A 27,008-nucleotide genomic window follows, 5' to 3' on the forward strand; every position below is an offset into this window, starting at 1 on the left:
CTCATATGATATTACAAGTTATTACGTTTGTGTAAAGATCATATTCACATAAGATATAAATATTGATAATTCGGATGTGATCGGTTCTACGAATTTTGCCGATGCTACATCTAAGTTGTGTCGTACTATACAATAATCTTAGACAATAAGTACTCTTATTAAATGTTAATGAGACAAACTGTCACGTGCTTCACAATAAAATGAAACGGATCCGCTAACCACAACAAACTCTTGAGAATACTTAACGCGATTTATTGTACTTTTAATAACATCTCAATCTGATTTCCACGCATTTTTTTTTTATTGTAATAATGACAAGATATATAAATAGCGGCTTTGTATCGTGCCGTCTCGCTCACTCACTCACACAACGTTCGCATTGGTGTGCGGTAAGAGTTATCTGGAATAAGGCAGTTTTTAAACTGAGCTTGTTATGGAAAACAAGTGCTAGTCACACTGTTAATATAGGTAATGATCTTATTTATTAGACATAATGTCATAAGTGACTTTTACTTTCTTTTCCCATTGTTATATCAGTAGTCTCCGCTATTTATAAATAGTTTCTGTATTGGCAAGCGTTAAATTTGATAGTAGAGTAACTGTTCCCCGACCCCGAAGCAATCTTACAACGCTAAGCCAGTATCCATATATAAACAAATCTTTGGTTTAATATATAAAAGCACATCACATAACCACTCATATGGCATTAAATATATAATTATATTAAAGTTATTTATATATATGTGTCCGGAAGATATGGTGAATAAGTCTTTACATTAGGAATTTGGCAGCTATATTTTCTCCGTGATATTTTTTAAGCCTCAATTATTTCTTTAAGAGATCACTTCCATCATTTAATACCAAAATTAATAAATTTTAATATATACTTGGAGTATATTAATGAGAATTTTTTTTTAACAAATACAGCTTTTTTTAATAAATCTATCATAAAATACTAATGTAATTCGTTATTAACGATTTCATTAAACACATTAATAGACAATATTGTGTCACATCACATTAAAATAAAATCGATTATTATCTGACATCGTTACAACTTATAACAACAATCGATATACTGCAAACATAATACCACCTGTATTTTATGTATAGTACAGCGAACTGGCTTGTTTATACTTTTAATTTATAAAACAATGGTAAACGATAAACCATTCGGATTGTATTCGGTCACCATCGTCCATCTGTCATCAGACGGTTCAATCGGCTCGCCACCAAAGATGCAGACGTCGCAACTTCTTCTCCATTCGTCATTCACTGTTCACCTGTTCACCTGAAATTATAACAAAATCATGTAATTGATAATAAAATTAATAATATATAGTACGACACAAATTAGATGTAGCATCGGAAAATGCAATGGAATGAAAAGAAAACCGATTACTGCCGATTTACACAACCAATAGAAATAGCCCCCTATCGCGCCGTTCGACGCTATTCGTCGCTATAGATTCAGGCGTCAGAGAAAGCAAGTGCATGTAAATCGACGCGTCAAATTGACGAATATATTAGGTCATATGATATTACAAGTTATTACGTTTGTGCAAAGATCATATTCGCGTGAGAAATAAATATTGATAATTTGGGATAGCGTAATTAATTCGGATGTGATCGGTTTTACGAATTTTGCCGATGCTACATCTAAGTTGTGTCGTACTATACATTCTTGTTTATGTAATCATATGTCCCTGACGTCTAATGTTTCTGTTTTCTTATTGCCTTGGTTATCATGACTTAGGGCCGATTTATATTTATAGATTTAGGGCCGTTGGTTGATTGAGTAAAACTAATGTATTATATGTGCGTCACGTCGTAAACAACGATCACTAGTTGACGATGTAAAAATACTTAAATCTGTTTAGTGTTTTGCGTGTGTGATGTGATAACAACGAAAAATAAATATACTAATTGACAATGCGAAAAAATAACTGTGAATTATTGTAATCAGTGTATATTATGAGTTTAAATAAACGTTATTTACTCACGAAAGTTAAAAGTAATACTTAATTTATTCAAACATCCATAAATAAAAATGCATTTTTTCAAACGTTTGTCACGTGACACAAAACGCTCCTGATTGGCCGGGCTTATGATGATGTCAATTTCTTGTTAACCTTTCTTTACTACTATATGTACCACAGATTAAAATAAAAGAAAGTGACGTCGACCCCATTGCAGCGCCATATTGTCCATGTAGCGTTTTTGGGCGCTATTTAAATATGAAATTTTTCATATGATATTTTTCGGTAAATATGTTCTAGAAATAAAAAACAACTTTACTGGGTTCCTTAACTTCTACTAAATAATATAAAATGGATTTTAAAAACCAGTCAAATAGCCAGTGGTTAGAACATGCATCTTATCCGTTGATACCCGATTCAAACCTAAGCAAGCACCACTAAATTTTCATATGCCTTTTGTTTAAAATTCATCTCGTAGTCGGTGAAGGAAAACATCGTGAGGAAACCTGGCTAATAACCACATTCTCATTTCAGCAGCATGGTTTAAAATTTTGCAAGCCTTCTCCTCATAGATAGCCTTCAACCAGCAGTGGGAGAGTCATAGGCTGTTACTGTCTACTGTGGTTAAAGGGAAGTGTAGTGTGGTCATGATGTTAGTGTGGTGTGTCCTGTTACTGTCTACTGTTGTTGTTGTTGTTAAAGGTGTTAAGAAATATTCGCAAGACCTCCCGAACATCGAGCGCTACCAAGAATTACCATACCGTGAGAAATAATCACACCATGCATTCCTTGAAGCTACCACCTGTTGCCAGCGTCGCTGCTTTGTTTCGCAATACCTCCCGAACATCGAGCGCTACCAAGAATCACCATACCGTGGGGACCATTCAGTGATTTACCGATTTCGTTATAAATATGTAATTCAGACTACAGAACTTCACTTTTTGTTCTGACATCGAACAGACTGTCACGTATTATAAATTAGAAATAATTAATTGTTAAATTGAATTAATTAAATAAACGTATAAGTTAAATTCGTTCGGTTTCATTCTGTATCCTCAACGGCAGCCCTACGTAATTAAGGCACAACAACAACAGCCTGTAAATTCCCACTGCTGGGCTAAAGGCCTAATCTCCCTTTGAGGAGAAGGTTTGGAACATATTCCACCACGCTGTTCCAATGCGGGTTGATGGAATACACGTGTGGCAGAATTTCTATGAAATTTGTGACATGCAGGTTTCCTCACGATGTTTTCCTTCACCGCAGAGCACGAGATGAATTATAAAGACAAATTAAGCACATGAAACAGCGGTGCTTGCCTGGGTTTGAACCCGCAATCATCGGTTAAGATGCACGCGTTCTAACCACTGGGCCATCTCGACTCGAATCGAATTAAGGCACGTCGTGGTGTTATTGTTGTGTGTCGTACCGTCGTTGTTGTTGTGTCTGCGCACGAGGCGCTCGGGGTGCGAGTGCGCGAGTTGCGTGTAGTCGCGGAACACTTCGTTGTACGTGTCGTCGTTGGACGACATCTCGCTCTCCCGCATCTCTTCGTTCAGTTTTGTTAATCTCAATCTGTTCAATTAAAAAAACAAATTAATAGCATTCTTTTTTTTCAATGGTAAAATTTAAATTTCATATTCTCCAAACGGGACTAATAAAGATTTTAAATATTATACAGGGTTATTGGTCACTCGACGTATAACCGTTAGGAGGTGATAGGGGTGATTATTTGCAATAATTTTAACCACCATATGCATTAGGCTATATTACAAAATGTATTTTTTATAACTTAGCTATTGACCTGTTTCTGTTTCTAAATTATATTTTAAATTTGTATTAAGGATGTCAGTTTAGTTTTTATTTTTAGTTAATTTTGTGAGAATTTTAAAAGGCGACCTTTAGTACGAATTCGTTCCTGTTCGAATACGAGTGTCCGCCAGCGTCGTTTCCGGTGAATTTATTTCGATTGACTTGAAATAATTTCCTTCTTTTTATACATTTTTGGAAAGCTAAGAAAACGGTTATGTTTTTAAAATAATCTGCAGGCCAAGAACCATAATGATTTTTTTATTTATCAAGGCATTTTTGAGGAAAAAATATTGAAATAATTTCGTTTTCCGTCTCGCTTTTTTAAATTCGGACCGATAATTATTGTTTAAATATTGACAAATATCCAGTGTTTAATCGTTTTTATAAAACAAAAGAACAAAATAGATTTTAATTGATATTTTTTTTAAATAAATTTTTGAAGTTGCATATTTGACAAATTTTGAAAAAAGCTAAAAAACGTGATAACTCAAAAATAGTTGGCACTTTTGGAATATGCATATGGGGGTTAAAATTATTGCAAATAGTCACCCTTATCACCTCCTAACGGATATACGTCGAGTTACCAATAACCCTGTACATGCTACAGAGTTAAATGGTCAATTCGCCCGTGTTCAAACAAATAAAATTGAAATAAATTTAATATTAAGTTTAGTATAAATGTTCTATTGGCGGAGAAAGTAAAGAAGGTGATATAATATTTACTTATTTCTTGCTATTCTCTAATATCAATAACAAATTTCTTTATTAATATATTTTTATGTATAATGCAAAACCATTCCAACTAATTTTCACTTCAAGTTCTGATGAAAACGACCAATATTGGAAACATATATGTTCAAGAATCTATAATGTAATCCACGGATTGTATCAGATCTCGACAATTCAAGTTATGACAAATAATGTATGTATTTATAAGGCTCCTGCCATTAGGAGATTGAGCTGAGATGGCCCAGTGGTTAGAACGCGTACATCTTAACCGATGGTTGCGGGTTCAAACCCAGGCAAGCACCACTATATATATATGTGCTTAATTTGTGTTTATAATTCATCTTGTGCTCGGCGGTGAAGGAAAACATCGTGAGGAAACCTGCACGTGTCTAATTTCATCGAAATTCTGACACATGTGCATTCCACCAACCCGCATTGGAACAGCGTGGTGGAATATGTTCCAAAAGCCTCTCCTTAATCGAAGAGGAGGCCTTATCCCAGCAGTGGGAAACTTACAGGCTGTTACTTTACTTTTACTTTACATTAGGATTGGCTATTTAAATAAATGTTGAGAGAACAATAACAGGGGGGGGGGGGGTGTTGTCACGTACAGCGTGACGATGTCGGCGTTGGCGTGCGCCACGGCGATGTCGAGCGGCGTGCGGCCCGCGCCGTCCGCCAGCGACTGGTCGGCGCGGTAGCGCAGCAGCAGGCACACCTGCGCACACACATTACTCACTTAAAAATAAATAATCTATATTGAGTCGAGATGGCCCAGTGGTTAGAACGCGTGCATCTTAACCGATGATTGCGGGTTCAAATCCAGGCAAGCACCGCTGATTAATGTGCTTAATTTGTCTTTATAATTCATCTCGAGCTCAGCGGTGAAGAAAAACGTCGTGAGGAAACCTGCATGTGACAAATTTCATAGAAATTCTTCTACATGTGTATTCCACCAAGCCGCATTGGAACAGCGTGGTGGAATATGTTCTCCTCAGGGGGAGAGGAGGCCTTTAGCCCAGGAGTGGGAATTAATAGGCTGTTGTTGTTGATTGTTGATGTATATTGTATATATACTGCGGTAAAAAATATACCTGTCCGGTATGACCGGCTTCTGTTGCGAGATGTAAAGGAGTCATGCCATCTTCGTCCTGAGCATTAAGTTTGCTCCCATTGAGGAGCAGAAACGAGCACGCCATCACGGAACCCTGCAGTAATCATAAAATTCAAAAGAATCGTTATAGAACGTTTGTGTGCTAAAGGATATTACAGCACTAATGACTTTCTAGTTGACTGCACACCTTGGGAATGAGATGATCGCCTCCAGGCTGTTTCAAATAACAGGAATATGTTTATTATTGTAAATTATAAATTGACATTATAAAAAAAAAAAAAAATATCCCGCTGAGTTTCTTTCGCCGGTTCTTCTCAGGTCTGAGGTACTATATTCCGAACCGGTGGTAGATTATCGACAGTCAATAAGAAAGTGTAAACACTTCTATTTCGAATAAAGGTTTTTGACTTTGACTTTGACTTGATACAAGTTGAATTGTCGGCTTTAATATGTGTCAGTCAGTCACGTGATCGGCTAGCCACTCACGCTGAGCACGGCGGCGTGCAGAGGCGTGCGCAGGCGTGCGTGCGCGTGCGCAACGTCTGCGCCGGCCGCCAGCGCGGCGCGCATGACGCACACGTTGTGCGCACGCGCAGCGCGCGTCAGCACGGCGTCCGCCGACAGCGCCGAAATGTCCTCCGCGCCTGCAAATACATACATCTTAGATCCCATGTATCACTTAGATCGCTGTTTTAGCGATAAGCCTATTGTACATTTTTCTTTACTTTGTTTTTGTTTTACTCCCATTCTTTTTGTCTATATTGGTGTGCAATAAAGAGTATACAAACAACAACAACTGCCTGTAAATTCCCACTGCTGGGCTAAAGGCCTCCTCTCCCTTTGAGGAGAAAGTTTTGGAACATATTCCACCACGCTGTTCCAATGCGGGTTGGTGGAATACACATGTGGCAGAATTTCTATGAAATTTGTCACATGCAGGTTTCCTCACGATGGTTTCCTTCACCGCTGAGCACGAGATGAATTAAGCACATGAATCAGCGGTGCTTGCCTGGGTTTGAACCCGCAATCATCGGTTAAGATGCGCGCCTTCTAACCACTGGGCCATCTCGACTCGACCAATAAAGAATATATAAATAAAATAAATAAAGACCCATGTCTATGGCCAGAGGTGAACGTTTCCCACCAGGGATTCCCGACTGGTTTCTTCTTCAAATAAAAAATATAATTCTTTAGCTACTAGAATCCTCTACTGAGTCGGTAAAGAGGTTCGTTACATCAATGGAATAGGCTATTTGAATGGTTTTTACAATCCATTTTATATTATGTAGTAGAGGATAAGGAAACCAGTAAAAGTTGATTTTTTTATTTCTAGAACATATTTGCCGAAAAATATCATATTAAAAATTCCATATTTTAATAACGCGCGAAAACGCTACTTGGACAACATGGCGCTGCAATGGTGTCGGTGGCGTCACTTTGCTGTATTTTAATCTGTGGTATATTTAGTAGCAAAGCAAGGTTTACAAGATGGTGACTACATCATAAGCCCGGCCAATCAGGAGCGTTTAGTGCCACGTGACAAACATTTGAAAAAATGCATTTTTTATTTGATTTATGAATAAATTAAGTTTTATTTTCAAGTTTCGTTATTAAATAACTTTAATTGGTGGTAGGGCTTTGTGCAAGCCCGTCTGGGTAGGTACCACCCACTCATTAGTTATTCTACCGCCAAATAACAGTACTCAGTATTGTTGTGTTCCGGTCTGAAGAGTGAGTGAGCCAGTGTAACTACAGGCACAATGGACATAACATCTTAGTTCCCAAGGTTGGTGGCACATTGACGATGTAAGGAATAGTTAATATTTCTTCCAGCGTCATTGTCTATGGGCGATGGTGACTTACCATCAGGTGGCCCATATGCTCGTCCGCCAACCTATACCATAAAAAAAAAAAAAATTAAATAACCATTTTTAAACTAATAATATACACTGATTACAATACAAATTTATTTTTCGCATTGTCAAATAGCGTATTCTCGTAGGGGATGCGATAGGTACCGATGTCGTCGTCCTCGCCCTCCGTGGAGTCGTGGTCGGAGGGCAGCGCCAGATCCAGCGCCCGCTCGGCCGCCAGCTCCGTGCCGATGAGAAGCACGGGGCTGCCGTCCGACTTGCTCGAACTCTCCGACGCTGGAACCATTAATTAAAACCATTATCATTCGATTGAAAAACCCTTTATCACTGCAACATCTAAAACAAATTTGGGTAAATATGCTCCTATTAACAGACTTATGAATTCGTTTAATGACTTGTCATCTAACGGCGATATTGACATCTTTCACAATAATATAAATTATTTTGTTAAACATTCCAAAGATCTCATAGTTCGATCTCAAACCCTATAAGTAATATGTTTAAGTTTTGTTCTTTTTTAAATTTTATGATTTGTTTTAGTTATTTTTAATTCTTAAATTTATTATATAATTTAGTTTAAAATAAGATTTTATATTTACATAGATTAGTTTGGTTACTAATTTTGAACGTCAATGTTGTTTACACATATAAAGATGTATCACCTCGAATGTTACCCATATTAAATATTTTTTTTTTTTAAGTGTTTAGTGATAAGTCGATGGTGTAACTTTTTACAATAAATAAATAAATTATACCTTAATTTAATTACAAATTACTAGTAGTCGCCCGCGACTTCGTTTGCGTTTTAGGGTGTTGGTTATCAAGTGTCAGGCGAAAAGGTAGTATGTCCTCTCTTTTAGTTTAAGTTTTCTTCATAACAATTTCATGAAATTCGGTTCAGCGCTTTGTTCGTGAAAGAGCGACAGACAGACAGATTTACTTTTAAATTTTTAATATTAATATAGATTAATTTGGTCGGTTAAAATAGGTCGATTAGTATCAAACGGTATAAAACAATGGACAGTTGCTTTACCGCTGGTATTGCTGTTGACGTCACTTTTCTCGTCTTGTATAGTTTCCGGCACGACGGGCGGAGCGCGTACTCTAGAAATGGAATAATTTCAATAAAATTACACACATTCATATTATTCCTCATCACTAAACTAAAAAAAAAATATTCAGCCAGTATATATATAATTTTTCATACAAATAGCACTATAACGCACCTCCGTCTCGCTCTCCGAACGGACCACCGTCTGCCATTTCTCAAAGGCGATTCTTGTATGGAGTCTGACATTGTGGTGTTTACAATATTCTTTACGAATTCGAGCTTCACATATTTTGCTCGAATCCATGCTTCCCGGACGGAACTGTAAACAAAACCGCTTACATTAATATTACAAATACAAACAGCCACACTCACAAGATACCTTTGTATAATACGACACAGCTTAGATGTAGCATCGGCAAATTCAATAAAAACGATTACTACCGATTTACACAACCAATAGAAATAGCTTCTTATCGCGCCATTCGACGCTATTCGTCGCTATAGATTCTCGCGTCAGTTCAACCGGAGAGAGCAAATCGACGTGTCAAATTGACGAATATATTAGGCCATATGATATTACACGTTATTGCGTTTGTGTAAAGATCATATTCACATAAAAATGAATATTGATAATTTGGGATAGCGTACTTAATTCGGATGTGATCGGTTTTACGAATTTTGCCGATGCGACATCTAACTTGTGTCGTACTATACACACATCAGTAAAACAATACAATTATATCTACCAGTTTGGGTAGACAACCTACTTATCATTCATTCTACAGTCAAACAGCAATACTTAGTGTCATTGTGTTCCCGATTTAAGGAAAAATGGATTATGTAACTGCCGGCCCAAGGGACGTAACATCTCAGTTCCAACGCTTTGGACGTGTTTTGGCGTTCTAATGAAATGAAATGAAAATAATGTTGTCTTAAATTTTCGCGATTATTACTCATTGAAATAAAACTAGTTATAACGGATTTTAATCGCGTATATTAATTATTTTTAACATCCCGACGTTTCGAGCACTTTACAGCGTTCGTGGTCATGGGTAAGTAATGTTTCTTTTGTTCTTCAAATAGACAAATGCCATAACATAACATAACGCTGATGCGTTACAGAAGCGCGGCAGTCGCAAGAGTGCTCTGAACGCATTGTTATATTGAGTACGCAGGGCACTGTAGGCTTTTTTAGTACTATCAGTCCATAGACTATACGAATATAATGATGTAATGTGTTCTAAGGAATGGTTAGAATCCCTTACAGTGCCAATATCTGAAGGGTCACTGGGAGAGGCCTATGTCCAGCAGAGGACAAAAATAGGCTGATGATGATCTAAAGGGTTATCGTCAGGTGGACAATTTGCCAAGCTATAGTCTATTCCAATGGGAAGAGAAGAAAAGGTATATATACAAATTTGACCTTGACAACAACTAATAAATACAAATAGTTGTCAAATCAATTCATCAACTCACGTTTCGCAATCCGGGGTCGCTCTGGTGATGGTGGTCCCTTCTGTATTAGCTTCATATATTAAATTAACTATTTTATTGCCTAGCTCTGCCATAACCTGTAAAATATATATATTTTATTACTCCTTTCTATTCAAAAATCAAACTCATCATTATGATTATTTTGTTTTAATTCAAAGACCAAATAATATTATTCTCTATCGTACACCACTAAGATGTCCAATTAGGCATTCTTAACACTAAGCAATCTATTCTAACCAATATAATGGCTTAGGCAATTCAATCTAATTAAAATTTCAATTTGCCTGTATCAACAATGAAAGTTTCTTCTTTATTTATAATCTTAAATACATATGTAGTAAATAAATCATAAAATGACCTTAATAATATCCGGTTCCCAGTCGTCTAGAGTGAGCGATCTCACTTTACTGACGTGCACGCCGAGTGAACGATGAATGCCAGAACATTCTAGAACAAAAATATTACGCGGTTGAATTCAATGGAAAGTTCAAATGAAATCTGTCATCAATTTGCAATCCAGTATACTGGTGTAACGAAAAACAGATGGTGGTTTCTTGGTGGTAGGGCTCTGTGCAAGCCCGTCTGGGTAGGTACCACCCACTCACCAGTTATTCTACCGCCAAATAACAGTACTCAGTATTGTTGTGTTCCGGTTTGAAGGGTGAGTGAGCCAGTGTAACTACAGGCACAAGGGACATAACATCTTAGTTTCTCACCTCATTTATAATTTGGTTGATGTTATTTTAATGTCACATACATTAAGGCTTTTTTAGTCTTGAACATAACAAACCAGTATAACGTAGTAAGTGGAACAAATATTCGGTTATTCGACGCTTCCGGCGGAAGTCGGTCGTAAATCCTATTTTAAATCACGACTCAGTTGAATACTTATTTGGTATACACCATCAATATGATCGCGCTATCAAATTCTTAATCTATAGCCCTTTTACTTAATGCATATCTATGTATACACGGTACATATACCAAAATAACATATTTTATGTCTGTCTGTTTGTTTCTTCCAGCTAATCTCTGGAACGGCTGGACCGATTTTGACGGGACTTTCACTGGCAGATAACTGATATTATAGGGAGTAACTTAGGTTACAATCGCGGGCTAGATAGTTTAACATATAAAATATATTTAAGCATTTGGAAATTCTGTATTACCTGACAGGGTTTACTGCCCGCAGATTATATTAATACATACATCTTACCGAAGTCTCTCAGAGTAACAAACAAAAATATGTAAATGAAGCTCTTTTACTCTTCTTTTAATTTAATAGATAATTACACTTGCTCATTACTTACTATAATTTATTATCTATGGAGGCAGCACTTTTTACTATGTACTCATTATATATGTAATTTAATCTGCAGAAAAAGGCTTCCTGGTTTTTTGTACATTTTAAGTTAGCAGTTAAGATTTTTGAAAAGTAATAACGATTGTTTAAAATAGAAATTGAAGCAATAGCTTTTAATGTTGTATCTCTTTAGAGAGCAACAACTACAGTTTTTGTTTCAATAAACAACATATTACAAAACAACATTAATTTCTATTTAAAACAATCGTTATTTCTTTTCAAAAATATAATAAAGATAATACAAAAAGTCCATATAACCAACCTATGCATAAAGTTATTCCGAGATTAATACTGGCCCAGCGCGGGTTAGGGCTGCCGCAGTCGCAACAGTAATTATTGCCAGGTATACTGAGTAACTGTTCCCATATCCTGAAAAAATAAACGAGCATAAATAAATAAATAATACACACAATAATACAATGGTATAAAACTAAAAATAAACTATCATTAATAAACACATTTAAAAATTTCTACCTACATATATGGTAGGTATAATTTTTTTTTGGTATTTCAGTGCACATTTTCATAGGGGGAATAACCTTAAAAGTATATTCAGTTTTAAGGTTATTCGTAAATTTCTTAATTAAAGCATTCTGGTGGTATTAAAAAAGGATTTTTTTTAAGAACATTAACAGCCTTTAGACTATGGCCTCCTCTCCCTTTGAAGAGAAGGTTTGGCGCATATTCAACCATACTGATTAGACACAGGCAGTTTTCCTCACGATCGATTTCTCGAGGAATCGATACGATGGATATCGAGAACGAGATTAATTCAGTGTTTGTCTAGGGTTAGGACTCGCAATCATCCGTTAAGACGCACTTAACGGATGATTGCGACACAATATAAAATTAACGAATAGAACACATAAGTATTCATTTTATGATAGTGTATAGTCTCTTGTGGTGGTCGTGAGGTGGCGGGTAGTGGAAGATGTCGGGTAGCGCGAGGTGGCGGGTAGCACGAGGTAGAGGGTAGCGCGAGGTAGCGAGTACCGTGAGGGGGCGAGCAGTGCAAGCTGGCGGGTAGCGTGAGGTAGCCGGTAGCGTGAGGTGGCGTATAATGTGCGGTGGCGGGTAGCGTGAGGTGGCGTATAATGTGCGGTGGCGGGTAGCGTTAGGTGGAGGATAATGCGAGGTGGCGGGTAGTATGAGGTGGCGCGTAGCGTGAGGTGGCGGGTAGCGTGAGGTGGTCGGTAGTGTGTGGTGTCGGCGCACCTGATCTTCTTCATGGCGGGCGCGGTGGTGCGCGTGTCGGGCACGAGCACCATCTGCGAGTCGGGGTTGTCGCGGCTCTGGCCCTGCTGGATAGCGGAGCGGATGCCGTTCTGCAGCGCCGAGATCCACGACGACAGCATCTCCTCCGAGTCCGCTTGGAGCATGTGGCTTCTGCAATGGTCGCCTTACTTATAGTACGACACAACTTAGATGTCGCATCGGCAAAATTCGTAAAACCGATCACATCCGAATTGAGTACGCTATCCCAAATTATCAATATTTATTTCTCATGCGAATATGATCTTTGCACAAACGTAGTAACTTGTAATATCATATGACCTAATATATTCGTCAATTTGACGCGTCGATTTACATGCACTTGCTTTCTCTGACGCGTGAATCTATAGCGACGAATAGCGTCGAATGGCGCGATAGGGAGCTATTTCTATTGGTTGTGTAAATCGGCAGTAATCGGTTTTATTTTCATTCCATTGCATTTTCCGATGCTACATCTAATTTGTGTCTTACTATAAGCGGTTATCGACTGCGGATCGGATTCGCCCTTGATCCTGATCGACCCAATTAATTGTCGCCCGCAGCTTGGCTCGCATTGGACGGTTGGTGGTTATGTTATAGGCAAAAAGTAGCCATGTTTAATTGAAGTTTAATTTGGCTTATATAAAAAAAATTCATCAAATTCGGTTCACAGGTTTGGTCGTGAAAGAGCGACAGACAGACATACAGAAAGAGTTACTTTCAAATTTATAATATTAATATAGACGAAAACTACAATATACTCGACATAAGTATTAGATTATCATGTATAATCAATAATCTCGTTACTTGGAAGGCGACAGGACTTCGAAACAGAAACGCCTCTCGCCGTCGAGCACCGGCTTCACCGTGCACAGTCTCAGGTCCTCCTCCATCACCGTCACGTTGAGCTCGCCCGTTCGTTTCCTGAAAAACAAATATAACAATTTTAATGAAAAAAACAATGATATTCTAGTAAACAGATATGTTATTAGCGCGCAAAAAATGAAGACTAGAAAACGTCCCAATTGGGACGTTTGCCTTTAGTCGTTTTACGTAGTATTACATCATAATTACGTAGTAATACGTTTGGCGTAATTAAAACATCTAGTTATCCCTTTTACTTGTTGTTTTTATCGAGCTATCCTTTTTATTTGTAACGAAATGTAAAATAAAGGGTCCCCGGCGCGGCACACTTTTTTCTGTTGTTTAGTATGGATATAACATATCTGTTTATTATAATTTCATTGGGAAAAACGATAAAATTATCAAAGCTTTACTGATTTAAAAGTATTAAGACTTTGTACTCCTGTATTTTTTACACAATTCGTCATGTTTTCAAAAAATGTTTTAAGCTGACAAAGTTAAAAAAAAATTGAATTTGTTATTTATAAACTATGGAATATCTTACGGTCACTTTTTTTTTATAAAATACTTATTTGTCAATGACAAGAAATAAATAATAGCCAACATTGGCCACTGATTACATAGCGCGTAAAGTAGTATAACTTTTGGGCAGTGTCATGCGTAGTTGTCACGCACACCAAGATCATGAAGTTGAACAGTTTGTTTTGGTTATTTTGTAGTACGACACTCAATATTAAGCAAATAATCCACATCGAAGCGACACATTTAAAAGTACACTATTTTTATGTTTTTATTTTTTTTTATTTTTATGTTACAGGCTGGCGGGCGAGCATATGGGCCACCTGATGGTAAGTGGTCACCATCGCCCATAGGCAACGACGCTGTAAGAATTATTAACTATTCCTTACATCGTCAATGTGCCACCAATCTTGGGAACTAAGATGTTATGTCCCTTGTGCCTGTAGTTACACTGGCTCACTCACCCTTCAGACCGGAACACAACGATACTGAGTACTGTTGTTTGGCGGTAGAATAACTGATGAGTGGGTGGTACCTACCCAGACGGGCTTGCACAAAGCCCTACTACCCAGACGGGCTTGCACAAAGCCCTACCACCAAGTAAGACACATTTTAAACACTACGTTCTATAGCAAATTTTCCGTTTGTCTCTATGTATGCTTAGATCTTTAAAATTACGCAACGGGTTATGAGGTTTTTTTAATAAACAGAGTGATTCGAGAGGTTTTTGTATAATATAATACGAATATAGTAATAGTATACATATATAGTAAAGAAACACTGATAATTTAGACATTATCTACTATACTAAGTATCAGCATTGCGCCGTCCTAACCGGGTCGGGTCGCTAGTAAGTTACAAATTAAAATTATTTCATAATGAACCATTACATTATCTATAATTTTAAAACAAATACTGCGCATATTATGCTAATTCCGAAGACCCTGACCATCGTTCACGTCCCACTTAACCAGCCTTCAAGCTCTAGCGTGACGAGCGACTGCTACACTCACCTATACACGAGACGATTATCGTACAGATAGAACCATCGACGGTTCCACGTCTTGAAGGCATTCGACGTCCTCTTGAACAGATACCCCTGCATCCTGGGCAAGTTCTTCAACGAGGGCGTACTCAGAAGTCCATCCTTACTATCACGTTCAGTGGGAACCGATTTACAACTCGGCAAAACGGTGTCTTTGCTATTAACTATTGTGTGTCTATTTTCCATCTCCTTGTCGAGTATTTTCGTATCGTTACGCATTGTTGCAACCTGCAATGCACCAATTAGTCAGTGTCTGGCATTAAATTGCTTGTTATTAATACTTTCTTGATCGTTCCATGATATGATGATTAGGATTTGTAATTAATAATAAGCAAATATGTGTTTAATTTTAATTACACTCATATTTGTCTAGTATTGGCTGTAATAATGCTACTTATCATGCAACTCTATAGACCAGTTACTTTTCGTGTTAGCACTCAATATAATACTTTTACGAAAACATTTTTGTTGCCTGTTACTCATATATCAGCCTTCACGGAATTCTTTATTATATTTCAGTAATCATTCTGTTTATAATAGTTATATATATGTAAGTCATTTACAAATCAAATCGTTTTTGAGATTATTAACCATAAGTACTAAGTACATATATAGTAAATATTACTAAATACTTCGTGCATGATACAATATTTAATTTATTTTATGCCAATTATTTTTATCATCGTTTTTTTACTAAAATTATGTATTTAATTAGGAGTTACACTAAATTTTTCTTTCCGGTAGAAATGTGTACTTTATCAAACCATTTAAATATCATTTAAAATACGTAATTTATAAGGTTGTATATTAAAAATATGTAATTATTGTGTGAACAAATTGAATAATTATCTAATTCTGTATGGCGCCATTGTAAAACCCTACTTCCCTTGCTCGTCACGCACTGACACGCCATATACGGCCATCAGGACATTATTGCGTTACTTTTTATTCATAACCATATTCAAAACCTTAATTTTAATATTATGTCACACATTGCTTTAACTTTCACTCTCATTTTATAATTTTACATGTATAAATAAATGGACAAAGACAAAACAGTTAAGTATATTAGTTTTTTTTGTTTATATAAAAGGCTTTCAGTGTTACCAAGTAAAAAATAATACAGTGTAAACTCCATGTAACGTCACTCGATTTAACGGCAAACTCTCTAAAGCGTCGAAATCAATTGGTTTTAGTTGGTTTAGCTTGTATTCCATACAATGATACACTCTACATAGCATCACACCCACTCTCAATAACGACAAAAATTGAGAAATAAAAATTAAGTTTTTTTCCTTTTAAGTTGCTAAAATTAGAAAAAACTGCGCATCTGTGTACGTTCTTTTGTCGCTTTATTATTCTAGCCACGCATTAGGAACTTTTTAAGAAATTCGTTAATTTGTTTACAAATTGGGATTGCTTGCACGTGTAGACTGTGACCATGCCTTATAAGTATGAGTCATGGATTACAACGTTATCATATGTATTCTACGATTGATGAGGTGGAAACAGAACTTGAGTTTGATAGCGACGACGACCTTCCATTAACTGAGTGGATTCAGCAGGTCAACATGGCAGGAAATACGGTAAATTTTCAAACCTACATCGAAGTAGACAACTGCCTGTTTACAACGGCTTCACTCACAGACATAGAAATTTTGGATTCAATGAGAAAAAACTGAGGTTCAAGAATAAAGAGATGAAGAAGATGAGACGGATGAGCTTGAGCCTCCGCCAAGCGTTAAAGAAGTTCTGAAAGCAGCTAAATTATTGGAAAATTACTTCCTTTATATAAGATATAAATAAAAAAATTAAACATATACAACAAAATTGGTCGTCCAGCAAAAGGCGTCAGACAAAAATAACAGAGTATACGCAATAGCGTTCAAATAAGATATATAAATATATATATATATATATATATATATATATATATATATATATATATATATTTTGTACATAACTACTAACAATAGACTAAAATAATTTTTTTTTTCGAATTCTGATTTTTCTTCTCTTCATTTAACGACCACTCTTTATAACGCCATAAAATGCACAGTCCCTTCAGTGTCGTTATATAGAGTTTACACTGTAATAAAAAATTACATTAGATATTAATTCGTTTGAGCTGCGATTAACGTACATTACACTTGAATTTCAAAAAGTATTATTTCCGGTATTATTAGTAAGGTCTTTTGACTATATTACTTGATTAGATAAATATATCAATGATTAACTACAATAAACTTTAATCTTTCGCGATGTAGGTTATTAATATTGTATTGTATTCATAACTTTTCAACAGATTTCTCTCAATAACAAATATTCATGAACACTGGAAAATATTCGAAACGATCCTTTACAAATCCTTTAAGTCATTTACTGTCCATATTGGAATAGACAACAATAAATTAGTTGAACATAATTATAAAATTGATATATACAAGGATCTCACCTCGTCAGCTGTTAACTTAAGAAAAGGTTCCAGATCTTCCGACAGATCGGTACCCTGGTGATGGTAGGTGCAGCACGCTTGCAAATACGACAGGAACTGAAACACAGATATTATCGAATACATTCATCGATATATGTACTTAATGAACTCACTATTTATCGTCGTGAAACTCGTAAGACGCACTTTTAGTTTAAGTCCTCTTGTTAGAAGCAAAATTTATTATATATTAAATATGGGCATATAATCAAAGAACCACTTCTATCTCATAAATAAATAAAAAACAGTTTTTTATCTTTTCTAAACAAAAAATATATACTCTGAAAATTTGATATTTCTTTTTCGTTATGTTAGGAAACCACATACTTAATTTAAAACTTAAGTTTAAAACCGTAAATATATCATTCATGTAATTTTTTTTTACTAAAAATTACATGAAGAAAAACCAACGTGATGATGTTATCCAAAGCGACACAGGTCTTTAAGAGTTCATTTAATAACGAATTAATATTACGTACAATAATTACGTATAAATATTATTGAATCGATGACGCACTCACAATTATTTCGGATCACACATCACGAGCCTACATTCGATGTTAAAACGCAGCACATTAAACACTCATAATTACTGATATTCACTGCAATAATTTATAGTTATCCATTTAATAACACAATTTCATTTACGTGAAATAAACATTTAAACAAACTGTCGCCACAAGATGCCGTAATCTGATTGCGCGGTACATTAGTCACTTGGGCACAACCTTGCAAGTTGCGATCGACGAAATCTATTAAGCAGTGATTCGTAGGAAGACTATCAGTGACTAATTGACGATTACTCGATACGGTATCTTTTATCGAATAAATAACGCTCCATTTAGAATGTTTTAATTTGAGTACACTTGTACAAACAGTTATGAAAACAAATGTAATCAAAAACAATATCACAGTCCAAATCTAATTAAGTATAGCTATAAGTTGATTGTCGATACAATAAGATTTAATTGTCTAGAAAGCTCAACTATTTTTTTTATAAAAGAAATTTAACTGGAAGTTCCAAATTCAAACACATGTAGAAACGATATTTCTTTGAAATCATCCCCTTAAAAGTGAAGGCCTTAGTCGAGCTCTGCGATGTATGCAGGTTATTACTGTATGGTGATGGTGTTCACTGATGATACGTCTGTAAGCAAGCATCTTTAGATATGTACCACATACTAATCATTTATTCAACCAGTTTAGTTGGAACAGCAAAGCGGACAAAACATTGGTGATAATTTCTTTTTTCTTTTATAACTTTGGAACTATTGTCCTACGCAGGTAAATCAGTCCCATTGGTCCTTCTTCGTTTTGTTTAAATATTATCATTTATAGCTATTATATATAAATCCAGGACCATTTTAACAGATGATTATATGATAAAGGATTTGATATAATAATCTGAAAAAATCCAATTACGAACAAACATTCTTTTGAATATGTTAAAAGTAATTTCCTCTGATTCTGTGTCTTAACACATTCAACAAGTGATCTTCAAAACTTCCACGCTTGTGTTACAAATTTATTGACTTATTTTGATTGACATAAATATCAGCTACTTTCACTTGCAATGTTAATATTTATCGTTAATGGTGCCCACTTATAAGCTGGCCAATTTTTATAAAAAAAAATGGTATTCTGATAAGTATTTTAATACGTTAAACAAAGTAGAGCCGCTTGAATATAATTTTAATTATAATTCTTGACACATAAATATAAAAAAAAATAGTAAATGTAATTATTATTTACGCACACAATACAAGCCTGTTTGTGTTTTTTGTTGTTAATTTAAACGTGTCATAATTAATCAGTTAAAATAGCTGTTTTTTTTATAAAGCCTTCATGTGTTTCTATTGTTTGTTTAATCGTGACAAAAAGGTGGCAACCATTTTCTTAATTAACATACAACGTCGTATTATTTCGTTATCGTTTCAAAAACTTTACAAATTACTGAACGTTCGCTACGAAATAATTACTTCTTAATAAAAATCACAATTGCTTTAATTATATTATTCATTCAAAAAAAAAACGATTTTTTAATCCTTAATTAATAAAAGTCAATAGCTGGCTCGTTTGTCTTGCGTGGGGCTGACTGTTTTAAGTACAGTCAGGGTAAGGAAAGGTTCGTCACATTAAGATCTATTTTCGTGTGCTCATTATGAGCGATACTTTATTAGCTTTACCGATAGAGAATGACATATTGCGTCGCAATGATTTGATGTTTAGATTCAAAAGATACTAAGAGATTAAGACTTGATTAAGGAACTAATTTGAAAACTGACGAAGGTTTTCTTACTCTGACTGTACAATGACCTAACTAGCTATAGTAAGACAGAAGGATTTAGTGAGTTTCACATATCCGAGATGGCCATGTGGTTAGAACGAGTACATCTTAACCGATGAGTTCGGGTTCAAATCCAGGCAAGCACCACTATACAAATGTGCTTAATTTGTGTTTATAATTCATCTCGTGCTCGGCGGTGAAGGAAAACATCGTGAGGAAACCTGCATGTGTCTAATTTCATTGAAATTCAGCCACATGTGCATTCCACCAACCCGCATTGGAACAGCGTGGTGGAATATGTTCCAAACCCTCTCCTCAATGGGAGAGGAGGCCTTAGCCCAGCAGTGGGAAATTTACAGGCTGATACTTTCTTACTTACACATAGCCACGGAATATAAATATCCTATAATAGTGTTATAATCTAGATTTGTGAAGGAAAATAATTCAACAAATCAAAGTATCAAATTTCAGTTACTTTACTAATTGTTGTTTGATAAACATAACGGAAGTCCAACGTATTTTTTAAAAGTTTAAATTAGTTGACCATCACAAAATTATAAGTATCCATAATATATCCCTATTCATAACACCCCGTGCCTTATCTAGCCTATTATTATTTTGCCTTATTGCATAGTCATTTCTTATCGAAGAAGGAATAAAGATAAACATACCTTAAGTTTACGTATGCCACGCGATTTGCTAATAGCCCAGCTATTATGTGCACTGCTAACAGTTCTTGACTAACATATCTTTATTTATGATACAGTACTATTCGACTAATATAACCACTATCATTTTATTTAAAAAAATAGATTAATCAAGCTCTCTCACTTCGAAATCAAATGTTGTTTTTTGGCTCTTGTCAAGCGAATGGAATATACTATAGATTATTACAGTTATTAATTACGGAATATTTACCATGTTTTTTTTTTTATCCATTGGAGCTTGATATTTCGACATTATCTACGAATGTCTTGTTCACGAGACATCGGATTATCGACACGAAATATCGATATCTCAACTCCAAGGGATCAAAATAAAAAAAATGGTAAATATCTCGTAATTAATAACTGTAATAATAAAAATAACTATGTTAATTTAAAATCTTATACTATATATTGTTCACTATCATATTCACTTATAAAATAAATGCGCTCTCAATAACTTATAAAATAATTCAAATGTTACATTGCAGTGACTCTCAAAGAACAAGTAAATAATAATCAGCAATAGCCTTGTACGTTCTTTGTTCGTTTTTTGTTCTTCCAATTATTGTTTAGAACTAACAAAAGGATGCATATTGATGTAGGTAGCATGAGATTTTGGTTCATTATTATGTCACGAGGGCCAATCAAGAGAGACCACCCCACTAACAGGACATATTATTATATGTATATAATTACTAGGTAGCAGTTGCCCCCCACTTCATACGCTTTTGAATTCTGCCCGTATAAGTCCCATCAAAATCGGTCCAGCCATTTCAGTGATTAGCCAAAACAGACGACCAAAAATTTTAAAACATGTTATTTTCGTATATGTACCGTGTGTACAAATACATGCACTAAGTAAAAATTATTGGTTTTTTAAATATTACAAACAGACGCTCCGATTTTACTATAAGTATAGATCGACGGGTGCAACAAGTGTCCGTATGCACAGTGGTGTTAATAATCCGATGGACCAGCCAAGTCGACTCAAGCGGAACGAGCATGTTCTGGAACCAAAAGCTTTAAGACTTTACGACTTTTTAATTCGGATTATTACTGAACGTTTTTCGATAGAAAAATCTTATAACTTTTTACTGGCACAACTTGAGATTCGCCTCGGGATATGCGGCCTCATATTTAGCCATTAGATCACCGAAGGAATAATACGTATTAAACGAAACAAACACACGTTCCTTTATAATCTATACCAATAACTATACTAATCTTACTATATTTAGTATACCAATATTACAAATGCTAAAATGACTCTGACTGTCTGTTACGCTTTCACGACTAAAAGACTGAATTGTTTTTGTTGTTATTTAGTACGAAGTTTGCTTGAACTAAAAGAATGTACATTGGGTATTTTTTTATAAATTATATCTACATATTTTTAATGTAAGGAAAGATTGTTTGGGTACAAGTTCTTCAATTTTGAATACGTAAATGGAAAAATGGGTACTATGAATTATTTTTTAAAATAATGTATAGCACCTAATATTAAATTATTTTAATGAGCCGATATGGCCCAGTGGTTAGAACGCGTGCATCTTAACCGATGATTTCGGGTTCAAACCCAGGCTAGCACCACTATATATACATATGTGCTTAATTTGTGTTTATAATTCATCTCGTGCTCGGCGATGAAGGAAAACATTGTGAGGAAACCTGCATGTGTCTAATTTCGTCGAAATTCTGCCACATGTGTATTCCACCAACCCGCATTGGAACAGCGTGGTGGAATATGTTCCAAACCCTCTCCTTAATGGGAGAGGAGGCCTTAGCCCAGCAGTGGGTCATTTACGGGCTGTTACTTTACTTTACTTGCGTTGCGTTCTCACAAAATAGCAGAACATGCTTTAGTTTTAATAAGAAGTGGTTTTATCATTAAGATTATTTTGTTATTATATTATTAATATGTAAGGAAGAGTGATTAGGTTAGTTAATCAAATTTCCATAGCAAAAGAGATTAGATTTGTATTCCCATAATTACTTATTAATAGACAAACCATTGTTATAATTAAAATGTTACTAACTCATGCCTTATTTTGTGTGGTTATTACTGTGCAATAAAACTTTCGATTCGTTTGTACTTTGTGTAATATTGTCCACATCGTATTTCCTTTACATGCGACTAATCTCTTTCGGAGAAAACATGAATAAACATTATATTGCAACGATTCTACAATTTTTAAGTTAATTATATATTTTATTATAATAAATAGTGTTTTCGTCGAAGCCGTAACATAATTTATCGTTTTTAATTCTTTTTATTTTGTATTTAGAATTGTTTTTTTTTTGTTTTTTTATGGTATTGGTTGGCGGACGAGCATATGGGCCACCCGATGGTAAGTGGTCACCATTACCCATAGACAATGACGCTGTAAGAAATATTAACTATTCCTTAAATCGTCAATACGCCACTAACCTTGGGAACTAAGATATTATGTCCCTTGTGCCTGTAGTTACACTGGCTCACTCACCCTTCAAACCGGAACACAACAATACTGAGTATTGTTGTTTGGCGGTAGAATAACTGATGAGTGGGTGGTACCTACCCAGGCGGGCTTGCACAAAGCCCTACCACCAAGGAATTTTACGAAAAAGTATGTTGTTTGATAAGTCATCATGCATATGTATATTAAAATAAATTCCTATTTATTAACGATCATGGAACATGAATAAATAAAAAAATATATTCAAAGCACAACTATATCGAGAAGATAACTGAAATAATTAACTATATTTTCATTTCAAACTTATGTGTGTAAAAAAGTCGATAAGACCGCAGTTATTTACCGAGCGAGATAGTTGCGTAGCCAATTACATTCATTGTTGTGCCACTGAGTCACGCGTTTCCGTCTAAATTATACAGCTTTGATTTACGTAACATGCACCTGTATCATATATTTATAATTATATATTTTATTCACCGCGTATCGTATTATAAAGAATAAAATAACAATTTGTAACCGGATAATACATTTTTTAACTAAAACTCAGACATGAAACTGTAACTAAAAAACTGTCTTGTATATCACGTGTGTGTCTGTGTGTTCGCGATAAATTCCAAAACTACTGAACGAATTTTCATGCAGTTTCCACTAATAGACAGATGGATTCGTAAGAAAGGTGTAGGTGTATAATTTATTATGTTTTTTTTTGTTAGTAAGGTAAGATAGAACGACATTTGTTAAGCATGTCGCAAAAAAAAATTACAAATAAAAGATAAAAAATTTAAAATAAAAAAACTTAGGTCCCGCGCAAAGACTAGACTAGTTTTTTTAATAATCAAGACAGTTTCTTATGTTGTTTCGATACAGTTAATTAAATTTATATATTAAATGTCTCAAGTTACGTTAATACGATACTAGCAGCGATGTTAATCGTGTTAGTTTATTCGATTATATAAGTTAAAAACATTAGCACTTATTAACTAATTCGCAAAACATCGTTTGTTAACCAATAAAAAAACGGTTTCTTTTTATTTAACACGTACATTATATGTGATAAACATTGAATTTAGACAGTAATTAGTTGTAGTGCGTAACAATCATAAAGTATAAAACTATTTCGCGCAATATTCATCTGTAACTTTCGAAAGGTTTTAGTACATACTATTATTATACATATAACTTATAAGTAGATGCACTTCGCTGATTGCCTCCATTCTAAAGCACTATGGAAATTGAAAATCATTTTCTTGTTGAAAATTTTATTTACAAAGTTGTATACAGTTGTTATTTACAGCTGTCCCTATGCTATCCTATGTTTAGAACTTTAAAATTAGGATTTTGATGCGGTTTGTTTTAAAAAATAGAGTAATTCGAGAGGAAGGTTTTTGTATACAATACACGGACAATATTTTTTTTTATCTGTCTATCCATAAAGTCAATTTTCACATTATACCAAATTGAGTGTTTTGTTATTCTCTTATTAGGTATCGTAAGGGAAGGCGTGAAACTCTGGAACTAAGCAACTTTGCCTTGAATTCAATTATATTAACAATCTTTCTCCTTATTAGTATTTAATTATATCATTGAAATGTTCATTCACACATACTTGTACTTAAATTATATTTAAGAAGCTTATAAGACATAATTTTTCAAAAATGCCTACAAATGTTTATGTTATAGTACAATGACAATATTATAGGCTATTTGACAATGCGAAAAATAAAGCGTCAATTATTGTAATCTGTGTATATTATGAGTCTGAGGAAAGTTGAAAAACAAAATACTTAAATTATTTGAAAATCCATTTTTCACGTGACACAAAACGCTTCTGATTGGTTGGGCTTATTATGAAGTCGCTTGCTTGTTAACCTTGCTTGCCTACTACATGTACCACAGGTTAAAATACAGGCAAGTGACATCACCGACCCCATTGCAGCGCCATATTGGCAAAGTACCGCTTTCGCGCGCTATTTAAATTTGGAATTTTTAATTTGACATATTTCGGAAAATATATACGAGAAACAAAATAAAAACAACTTTTACTGGGTTACAGTCAAATGGCCTATTATCATATTTATTATTATAGATATATAAAAGGAACTCACAGTGGCCAGTATTTCATGTCTCTTCCGAGCCTGCAACATTGTAATCTTCTGCACATGATCTAAGGCCGTATGACGAAAGCAGGAACGAGTTGCTAGTAAGAGATTCACCACTTCCTCCACATCAGTTGGTTTATGTCGAGATACCTGTTTTGTATGACAATAATAAATTAACAATGATTTTTTTCATATAAAACAGAAATGACTAAAATATAATGTAAAGAAAAAAATATGTATATCGAAAATATTTTATTAATATTATAGTACATACATATATTGTGTATACATGCACACAAAGAAGATCATATTATGTTATTGAGAACAATTTTTTTTTTTTTATTTACCTGTGAGTTTCTATTTAAAGCTAAGTCCAGATCATTTGAGATTTTATCGAAGTGATGTTTACTTTCCTTAACACCCTTTATATCGCTGAAAAGGAAGAGCAACATTCAATAGGTGTGTGTAAATAATATCAGTGACCAGAATGACTCAGTCTACTGTAACTTATTATACATGTTAATATACATAAAAAAAATATTGACTTATGACTAACTCTATTTTTAAAAGTTAGCTTCATAAATTGGTTTATAAAATTGAGGCATACTATTAAATTATTTCTACTGACCGGAAGTCTGTCTTGGCATATGTCTTTCTATAATTTGCCAAATATAAACAAATAAATCCTAACAATATATTATTAAAAAGTAACAAACACTAATAGGACAATTTTGTATAAAAATATGCCCAAATGTTTTAAATCATGTTGTGTTAATATTCTAAGATATTGTTGGACTTTATTACTTAGTCAATGAACTTTAAAACAAACATACTCTCCCCAGTATAGCCAAGGAAATCTAAATATAAACAGTCAATCTCCAATCAAATTTTATGATATCTCAAAACAATTTAATATATTCCTATTACATTTATAACTAACACTTTGACTTATTTTGTAATTTATATATTATCTTAATTGTCGAATTATTCTTATTTTACATTTTAATTTATGATACAAAATCAAAACAAATACATACACTTTGATGAAAGCTGTAAGATTCTTGAGTATAGTTCGTGATGCCTGATCCAATAATATTGAATGGAACTTGGTCATTTCTTGCAAGGCATGTATCATGCGGTTGAGGGAGGCTTGGACTGTTGCATCCTCTGAGAAGGTGCTGGTGAGGTCCCATAGTGCATTCGTAAATGTGCTGTGTGAAAAAAATATATACATAAATAAACAATGGTAAGTTAAAATTTAACTTTAAACAACCATCTATTTATTCTATATAATATACTTAAGTGTTTATTAATATGCGTAAAGTAACTTAAACTCTAGTTTAAAATCAAGTTTGCGTTACTATAAAATCGACTTCATGAATATTTAACATCTGGAGAAAAACAATAACAACACGATTAAAAAGCTTACCTTCTCTGACTCATATATGTTTTGCCTGTTTCGATCATAACAGAACAATTTTTTAAAACTTTGTCAAGCTTTTGTTCTAAAGCCTCGATACTAGCCTCTTCGGTTTCCAGCTGTTCCCTAAATTCATATAATGTTAGAAGCAATTTTTCAATTAATAAACATAACACGTACGAAATTTCACTTTCTATCAATAAGTAACTTTCATTGCTTTCTTACCTAAATTTTGGGGAGTCTCTGAGACATTCATCAAAATCTATTAAAGGTTTCATTTTTCAAGTTATAACAATTGTTTTGGACGAACTACACTAGTTAGAGACAATTATTCATTGTCTACACTATGTATTAATCTTACTAGTACTGATAAATCTTGAGAAAAATTGTAACACGAACAAAACTACACCAACCAAACCACAGACAAAAAAAACTGATTGTGATAAAAATTAATA

General features: G+C 34.5%; 1 protein-coding gene across 1 annotated transcript; it reads right to left on the reverse strand.

Moving 5' to 3' along the window:
- Positions 1–420: 420 nt before the first annotated feature.
- Positions 421–26,992, reverse strand: LOC124534045 (arf-GAP with coiled-coil, ANK repeat and PH domain-containing protein 2). The gene is made up of 20 exons (XM_047109682.1): positions 26,779–26,992; positions 26,563–26,679; positions 26,171–26,344; positions 25,481–25,565; positions 25,140–25,283; positions 17,549–17,644; positions 15,062–15,321; positions 13,473–13,589; positions 12,630–12,800; positions 11,677–11,783; positions 10,410–10,498; positions 10,034–10,128; positions 8,733–8,876; positions 8,540–8,610; positions 7,651–7,782; positions 6,119–6,276; positions 5,613–5,726; positions 5,130–5,236; positions 3,407–3,552; positions 421–1,291 (listed from the first exon to the last, which is right to left on the reverse strand). Exons 1-20 carry the CDS (start codon positions 26,829–26,831, stop codon positions 1,269–1,271), a joined length of 2,403 nt encoding a protein of 800 aa, XP_046965638.1. The 5' UTR covers positions 26,832–26,992; the 3' UTR covers positions 421–1,268.
- Positions 26,993–27,008: the final 16 nt, after the last annotated feature.

Source organism: Vanessa cardui, chromosome 12 (assembly GCF_905220365.1).
Source record: "Vanessa cardui chromosome 12, ilVanCard2.1, whole genome shotgun sequence".
Taxonomy (NCBI): domain Eukaryota; kingdom Metazoa; phylum Arthropoda; class Insecta; order Lepidoptera; family Nymphalidae; genus Vanessa; species Vanessa cardui.